This window comes from Alosa sapidissima, chromosome 12 (assembly GCF_018492685.1).
Source record: "Alosa sapidissima isolate fAloSap1 chromosome 12, fAloSap1.pri, whole genome shotgun sequence".
Lineage (NCBI taxonomy): Eukaryota > Metazoa > Chordata > Actinopteri > Clupeiformes > Clupeidae > Alosa > Alosa sapidissima.
In genome coordinates, this window is record NC_055968.1 from 1,757,404 (window position 1) to 1,766,884 (window position 9,481).

Consider the following 9,481-nt stretch of genomic DNA (forward strand, 5'->3'; position numbering starts at 1 on the left):
CTGCCTACTCGTTAACAGCTTTGCTCTGCCTCCGCCCCTTGAGTGCCGGGAGATTCACATTTTCACAAGCCCACAGTGAGACAGAATACAAAGAAAGATCTTGCTGAAAACATGCGGAAATCACCGGTTCATGTATAATGCATGCCCGCTTAAGCATTATCCACACAAAATGCTCTGCAAACTGCAAAGTGTCAAAGTAAAACAACGAAGGTTTTGTTGGGTTTCGAACATGAGTCTTGCGGAGGCAAAATGTACAATGCATCAGCACTACCACTACACCACAGAAAGACGAGCAGTCATTTCAATGCCATCATCAACCATCATTAATCTATAGTGCTAGTCTACTAGCTAGCTACCTAGCTACTGATATCCTGTCCATGTTAACTGGTGACATAATAATAATAATAATAATAAAGCTTTATTTGTATAGCACCTTTCATACACAGAATGCAGCTCAAAGTGCTTTACATTTGAAGCATGTAACACAATAATAGTCAGTCATTATCAATCACTTTTCTTTGCTGTTTATGATATACTCAGCAACATATCAAAAATATAGAAAATGACGTCATAAGACTGGCAGCCTTAACCCTCTTACCCCCCACAAGCACGCCATATGGCAACTGTGGCAAGGAAAAACTCCCATATTCCAGGAAGAAACCTTGAGCAGAACTTGACTTAATAGGGGGAGCCCATCAGCTTTTGGCTGGCTGCGCCCTCCAATAGTAGCAGATGTAGAATAATCTGAAAATGTAGTCTACAGGATAAGATGAGTTAACTAAAAGCTTTCCTGTACAGGTATGTTTTCAGATCTTTTTTAAAAATATTTACTGAACTCGCCTGCTTGATGTACAGAGGCAGGGTGTTCCATAGTTTGGGGGCATAATGGATAAACGCAGCTTCTCCACTTTGTTTGTGGAGCACTTTGGGTACGATTAAAAGATTAGAATTGGATGATCTAAGTTTCCTTTGTGGTTGATAAGATATTAAAAGCTCAGAGATATATGAAGGTGCTATGCCATTCAGAGCTTTGTAAGTAATTAACATAACCTTAAAATCAATTCTATAGGAAATAGGGAGCCAGTGCAGTTCAGCCAACACAGGGGTGATGTGTTCTCTCTTCTTAGTCTTAGTTAAAAGTCTAGCCGCAGAGTTCTGTATGAGTGCCAATTTCTTTAGATGTTTTTTGGGAAGACCAGTGAAAAGTGCATTGCAGTAGTCTAACCTGCTAGTGATAAAGGCGTGAATTAGTTTTTCTGCATCTTGTTGAGTTAAAAAGGGCCGCACTTTGGCAATGTTTCTCAAGTGGAAATAGGCTGTCTGAGTAACTTTACTGATATGGGGCTTAAAACTTAACTCTGCATCTAAGATGACACCGAGGCTTGTTACTTTTGGTTTGACCTGGTGTGCCAAGTTCCCCAGATTACTAAGAATAATATCTCGCTTTAGTTTTGGTCCAACCAGAAGTACCTCTGTTTTGTCATCATTTAGTTTCAAAAAGTTTTTGCTCATCCACTGATTAATGGAGGTTAGGCATGCAGTGAGGGAGCAAAGGCCATCTGGGTTAGTTGGCTCCACAGAAAGATACAATTGGGTATCATCTGCGTAGCTGTGGAAGTTTACATTATGTTGACTTATGACGTTTCCCAATGGAAGCATATATAGAGAAAATAGCAGGGGACCAAGGCAGCTCCCCTGGGCCACACCAAAAGGCAAGTCTTGTTTTTCAGATACATGATCTCCTAGACTGATATAAAAATCTCTGCCAGTAATGTAGGTTTGAAACCAGTTTAGAGCATTATCAGAGAGACCCACCCACTTCGCAAGGCGGTGAATTAGGATGCTATGATCAATGGTGTCAAATGCCGCACTCAAATCCAGAAGAATAAGGATTGAGACTTTGTTTGAGTCGGTAGCTAGTCTGAGATCATTGACTATTTTTACTAGAGCCGTTTCTGTGCTATGATTTGATCTAAAACCTGATTGGAATTTTTCAAGGATACTGTTTTCGTTGAGGAAGGTATTTAACTGATTACAAACAACTTTTTCAAGTACTTTGCTCAAAAACGATAGATTTGATATAGGCCTGTAGTTGCTCAGATTGGTATGGTCAAGATTTGACTTTTTAAGTAAAGGTTTCACAACAGCGGTTTTAAAAGCAGTTGGAAATATACCTGTTTCTAATGAGGTATTTATTACCTTGAGAAAAAAGGGAGCTAAGCCATCATATACTTTTTTGAGGAATGTAGTAGGGATTGGATCTAAAACACATGTTGAGGAGCCGGTTTGAGTTATAATTTTACCAAGCTCAGATTGAGTAATAGTGCTAAAGGACCTTAATTTTGGGGGGCTGTTTTTGGGTGTACTATCAAACATATTACTTGTGTTACCAATAGCCTCCCTTATAGAAATGACTTTGTTTTTGAAGAAGTCTGCAAATTCTGCGCATCTTAGAGAGGATGCCTGACTGAGTGTATCAAAAGGTGTTTGATGCAATAGCCTATCAATGGTAGAGAACAACACCCTAGAGTTTCCACTGTTTTCAGCAATTACCTTAGAGAAGTGGTTCCTCCTCTCATTCCGAATAGCTCTATTATAATTTGCAATTTTTTCTTTTAGAATGGCACGGTGAACCTGTAACTTAGTTTTTCTCCATGTTCTCTCAGCTTTCCTACATGATCTTTTTAGATCATGGATATTTTCGTTCATCCAAGGTGTCAGTTTGCTACAGGGCCTTTTTTTAGTCTTTAAGGGTGCCACTCTGTCAAGCAGAGCGCCTAATTCACGATTGAGAGCCTCTACCATTTGATCAATGGGATGATGTAAAATATCTAAATTTATGGAGTCTATAAGAGCTATGAACTGCTGCTCTGCTTTAATGTCCAAGAGTCGCGATTTGATTGCAATTTCGGGATGAATTTTTGGAGTATGTAGTACAATATTAAAAGATACACAATGATGATCAGACATATTTATATCATTTACTGATAAGTCTGTGACTTCTATCCCTCTGGAAATGACTAGATCGAGGGTGTTGCCAAGGTTGTGGGTGGGTCCTGTAACATGCTGCTTTAGCTCTAAACTGTCCAACACATTAAGGAACTTACTGGCTTTAGCATCAGTTGTCTTATTGACATGAATATTGAAGTCGCCATTTACAATTATCCGATCATAGCTAGTGATGATGAGCGACATAAGTTCAGAAAACTGGTCGAGAAAGCCAGTCCATAGTTTAGGAGGGCGGTATAAGGTTAATAGAAGTACAGCTGGGTCAGCCTTCAGAGTGAGGGCAATATACTCAAAGGAAGCGAATTCGCCAAAGTTGACTCGTGTGCAACTATATTTGTTTGAGAGAATGGAGGCAACTCCACCACCTCGTTTGCCTTGTCTAATTGAGTGGAAGAAATTATAATTTGGGGGACAAGTCTCAACAAGAACAGCTTCGCTGTCTGAAGTCAGCCAGGTTTCAACAAGAAACAGAAAATCCAATTTTTTTTCACTAATAAAATCATTGATTGCAAAGGTTTTGGTAGTAAGTGCACCTATATTTAGTAAACCCATGTTAGCTGAAAATGCCTCTGGCTTTTGAGGAATATGCTGAGGTATGGAAAGAATATTTGTTAGGTTTCTAGTTTTAAATTTGTCTTTTCTTTTTACTATACGTTGGGTAGAAATCAACGTTGGAATAGAACTATGAGCATAAGTCATGCTATTGCATGACACAGCTTGATCTATGGTAGTAGTATTGTATGTTACCCTGCAGAAAACATTCTCAGACTCATCCACATGTATAATGCCATTCGAATCAATACCTGGGGGGCGTGAATCTGTAATATTTTCTGCGTGGTTTGAATCCCAGCTAGATCGCTAGTTTTATTTTTTTTCCATTGACACCGAATGCAAGCCTTGCAGATTAATTTTGCCTCACATACCAAAACAGTTACAACAAACTGCATGCATGACCCCACTTCAGACGTTTTTTTTTGTGGTCAGATCATACATCGTGATTATAATGCGCAAAAATAATGATCACGTGTGGGCCTCGAACTGCTCACTAAAATGGCAAGCTAGCAGTTAGGCCACCCTGCTAACCAGTTGCACCACTGGTTACTTTGCATCTCTATGATAGCATGGTGTTCCCATTAAATGAATGGGTACGCCTATGTTGTCTTGTGACAGTTTATTTGTCAATCGATCAAGATATTTATTATAGCAAACACATGTAGGCTACGTGAATGTTTCGCAACAGGCTGCTGAACGAGCAGTAGGTTAAACTATTTTCTAATTGAGGCTATGTGGGAATCTGAAACAGCATCATCTGTCATCAAACTCTCTCGGTAGCTACATCAAAGTTTTGTAATCCATAAATATGCTACCATGATGACCATTTTCTGTCGTCAAATTAGGACCAACAAATTAAATAATATAAGTCTAACTCAGAAAAAAAAAAAAATTCATATAATCACTTCAAATCACAGCTCACTGCATAACTTCACCGAGACTAAGATAACAATAAGTTCTGATAACTTTTGCACATGACTGTGTTTTATAGTATTAACCCCCAAAACGGAATAAAGTGTTAGTGGGGACATGTCAGTTTGTTGTACATCAGTTAGGTTTTGGTATGTGAGGCAAAGATGAACCTACTTTGTTGTTTTGAGGCTTGCATATGCTCATGTTAAATTGTGATAGCACCAGTTAACATGGGCGTATATTTCTCACATATGTTAACCTTTGACTAAAAGTGCAATATATACATACAAATCCTGCATTGATTTCAACGGCTCGTAGTGTAGTGGTATAGACGATATAGAAGCTAATCCGATCCTCTTTCTTGTCCATGCGTGGTTTGAATCCCAGCTAGATCGCTAGTTTTATTTTTTTTCCATTCATTCAGTATGTGTCATATTTGTGGATAATGCTTAAACGGACATGTATTAGACATACACTGGTGATGTTTGCAGCGATATCCGTTATATTGTCTCACTTGCAAACACTTTGTGAAAATGTAGCCTAAACCTGCACTATCAGAGGCAGAGCAGATTAAGAAGTAGGCAGGGTCTTGTTGAATATTCACTGATTTTATGCAAATATCACCAGTTAAACTACTCACCATCTAAACTGGAACAACGGTTCTCTACTGCAGCTCCAGCGGGGAGCGTCTCTACAGACGCTCTCTCCCTTTCTGCCCTTTGGGCATCCCTCTCCCTCAGTTCTTCGTCCGTGTATTCCGGCTCATATAAGTATGGTTGGTTAGTAAACACAAATTCCTCGTCGTCGTCGTCATCTTCAAAGTCAGAAACATGGCTTTCAAACGTGGCCATAGTTCTTGATTCCTTCGTGCAATGTAGGCTACTCTATGTAGCAATGAGTGACAACGTCAGATAAATAAATTTGCGCGTGATTGTCATGGAAACCGTTTTTCTTGGTAGTTCAGGTAATATCAATCCGCCGTTGCTGCAGCCTATGCCTACTTCCAACTACAGGGAACAAAGTATAACTATTGCAATGTGATGGAAGGTTAGTTTAATTTCTAACATTATTCTATCAACACAGACATTTACATCGATAGTCTGGCTTTATAATTTATTTGCCTAGGGAGTGGGTAAGACTGTTTTTAGTGGCAGGCTAGCACATACCGTTGACTTTCGCTAGCCTAGCATCTGCAAACTCTGCAACTAGAAGGACTGGATGAAATGTGTTGAAAATGGTCTCCACTGATAAATATCACCCTTGCTAACTTGGAAATGAGGTCCTATGTCCAAAATCCTGAACCACCCCTTTAAGGCTTGGCTGCACAGTGGTAACAAAAATCGAAATCTGCTTTTGATAGCCTACCGGTGCCGCTCCACAAAACGAAGAAATATCTTAATTTGCTGTCTACGTTATTGTCAGTGTTGGGGGTAACGCAACTAGATGCTATGCAATAGAGGCTTAGACAACTAGGACCCATGTTTTGGTTTTGCAAATTAATTTGCCCTACTTCTTGACTGCAATCTAGTCAATTGACCGCTTGACAGGTTATTTTTATTTTTCTGTACAATAAACAAATACATCTGCTTTATGCCGCAGAATTACGCACTTGGCCAGCCTATAGAACGGGCACATTTTGGAGAGAATAGAGAATGTACGCACGCAAGAATCTGTAAGCTATTCGTGGCGGGTTACCAGCAAACAATGTTTAATGCAAGACGTCAAACGTTTTCTAAACAATAAAAACAGAAAGGATGCAGCAGGCAGCAAATGTAGAAGAGTCATTTCCAGTGGAAGAACAAAATGCTGAATGAAGCCCAAAGATATTAAGGCATATCTGGCAAGTTGTTATTTTATGAAGACGTAAATGGTTGCGCTATAGGCCTAGTCAAGTTTGCAAGAAGGAGACATAACGCGTGAGCATGCCACAACTATCCACAGCATGTGGTAGAGGGGGGAGGAGGATTACTGTTAGCGCAGGCTTTATATAAAATTCTTCAACAGAAGGCCTGCCTCGAATGCAGGCTTGCCCAAAATAGGCTAAAGGCCTGTGGTTTGCGCAGCCTACACTAAGTAGGCTAAATAACAGACCCGCCACAATATGCGGTATGATGATTTTTTACAAATAAGATCTTTTTGGTGCCCTACGCGCACTGCATGTTCTTAAATAACAATGATCATCAGTAATATTCAACCATTATTTTGTGTAAATGGGCTATGCATTGGGTTCGACTCCAGGGGCCATATTCACAAAGCCTTTTATCTCACCACTAGGAGTACTCCTAAATAGCAATAAAAGATTTTACCTAGGAGTTTCTCTTATTAAGTTATTCACAAAGCCTTTCAGACCTACTCTTAGTAAGGAAAAATAACAACTCCTAAACTAAGAGTGAGTCTTCGTTGCTATGGATGACGTCATTACTCATGCACAAGCTTGAGTGAAGTGACCGCCTTGATTGGCTGATGATTGTAACGCGGGAACAATTCCAAACACCTCCCTTACGATGATGAGTGACAGGTGACAGGTCTGAGAATGCGTGCGCTACACAAGTACGGAAGATGATGAATAACTGAATAAAAAGGCCTAGCCTAAATGAATCAAGATTCAAGAGTAAGGCAAAACAAATAGCCTAATGAAACATACGGATTGATGCAGTATCTTTGTAACATTATTAAATTAATCTGTCACTATGCCTATGCCTACGTTTGGAAAGAGAACATTTTAATTTGATTCACAATAATGTTACATTTCATTTACATGTTGACAATGAGTAGCCTAGTTTTGGTTGTTGTTGTTGGTGTTATTGCATGTTAGTTATGCCTACAATGCAAAATTGCTTCCTCGCAATTGGAAGCTCCTGTAGCCGCATAGGATTTCAAACATCGCTTTGAAAATAGGTTTGTGAATAGGTCTTAGTGAGTTAGGAGTCCTATCGACTTCTTTTAAGCTGTCCCAGAGGTGGAAAGTTGTGATTCGTTGGGGGCAGGGCCGGATTAACAATTCATAGACCCCTGGGCACAAATGTCTGATGCCCCCCCCTGCCCCCCAGCCAACGTGAATCGGGCGGTCAGTTAATAGGCCTATATCGTGAAGATTTTTCTTGCCATCTAAGGCACGAGCGCATCTGTGAGGCCAAGCCTCACCAAGTAGCCCGTTTGTTTATAACTAACATTATATTTAATTAAACTGCTTATAGGCTATGCCGAAATAGTTTTCAACATTTTGAATATCAGTGTCGGGTGAATTAGGAAATATTCTCAAAGTAGCGTTATGGCTGATAGCTGCTTGGGATCCCCCCTGTCAAGCAATATAACCATACAAACGTGCGGCCTGCTCACTCATTGTTTCAAAAGGAGTCATTTTGGCTTTGTCGGAACTGGCCGTAGGGTAGGCTACGTAAAAATAAACCTCCAAAACTAACGGAAAATATTTATCTCTTTTCAGTTAATTCAAAAGTTTCCAAAAAGTTAAAAACAGATGACATGATGCGCGTCACTGACATAATGCGCAAATAATAGCCTAGATATTCCAATATATTCAAATACATGTGTTTATTTTAGAGGGAAAATTCGAACGTCATTTTTGAGAAATTTTGACAGCCCTAGTCCACTGTAGGCTACGCCAATCGTCTATTACATGTAACACCTTCCACCTAACCCCGGTGAGTGAGGGTCGCTATAATGCGTGTGAAATAGCACCATTGAGTAGCCTATGCGAAATAGCCTTAAAATCGCTCCGGCGCCACTTTCTTGACAGGCTATGGACAACAAGCTGGTTGAAACAATAGCAAAGTATGCATATGTTGCACAGAATTTACAATTAAATTGAACTTTTGGTAGGACTAGGCAGGCACGTTGCTTGGAGCTCAACACATTGGAGACTTAAGCCCAGACATGAAATGTCCTATGTAAGAGGGGATTCAGGGGTTTCTCCCCCGAGAAATGTTTAAAAGTTGGTCACGCAACTCCTAGGCCTACCCAAAATGGACAGGATGTGGACAGGAAGGAAAGAAACGAAACGAATTACTGCGTACAACACGCAAGACTTCCCAATCCCAAGAATTCTCTCTGCTGTAAATTTAAGAGCCTTTAGCCTTATGGACATTTTATTATTGTCGACACTACCATTTATTGACATTTGCACTTTTGCATTGTTTATTGGCACATTTGTAGGCTACTTTTGTATTGTTTACTGGACCAAATAAAAGTCCTTTTCCTTTTCACACCAACCTCTGCTTGGTGGTTAGGATATGGAGTAGGGGATTGACAGCAACATAGCCAATCACATTATGAGAGATGCTGAATTTAACATCAACTGCGATGTTTGCCTATCTCGCGGTTGCATCCATTACAAACAAACATGCAATGTGAACGTCTGGGATTGGGGAGAGCACTAAATGCTCTACTGAATAAGCATGAAGTCAAACCTTTAAATGAAAAATAAACCGCTAATGAAGCTAATAAACAGGACGTAACAGGAAGGCATTTGGCTGAGCAACGGAGGTTAATATGCTCTATATTTTGTCCAAATGATATCTGTCTATCATCGTTGCACTCGGAGAAAACCGGAATGTTTCATTCGTCCTGCGTTTCTTCTACGGCTGCAAACGGGATTCACTCGCAGTTAACCAAATATTTCTTTATTAGGGCAGGCATATTTCTGGCTATTAAATTATTTCTAAACCAGTCTGCTAAAGTCTGTAGTGAAGTCTGTGTAGGGTTTTCCAGGCTCCATTTCTTTTTACAAGACACCCTGCTCACAAGAGCCATCTGCCGGTTGTTTGGGTTGTTGCAGCGTCGTTGCAGCGTTACTGGAGAAATACAAATTAAATTCGCGTGATACCACGCGCGGACCTCGAGGGAAGCTGAACAATTTGAAGTAATGCCCACTCTATCTTAATTAAATGAATATGTTCATGCCATCTTAATCTGATGAGTAACCTTTCAGAAATACAAAGGGGCAAAGAAGAGATAAATATTCACATATCCTCTCCAGCATATGTGACAC

The 9,481-nt window shown here is 40.0% G+C and overlaps 1 protein-coding gene across 1 annotated transcript in view; it reads right to left on the reverse strand.

Moving 5' to 3' along the window:
* Positions 1–5,730, reverse strand: part of naprt (nicotinate phosphoribosyltransferase) — an 83,451-nt gene extending 77,721 nt beyond the window's left edge. The window contains exon 1 of the mRNA XM_042056179.1: positions 5,114–5,730. Within this exon, the coding sequence (XP_041912113.1) occupies positions 5,114–5,324 (211 nt within the window). The 5' untranslated portion in view covers positions 5,325–5,730. The remainder of the gene's footprint in view (positions 1–5,113) is intronic.
* Between the last annotated feature and the right edge of the window lie 3,751 nt (positions 5,731–9,481).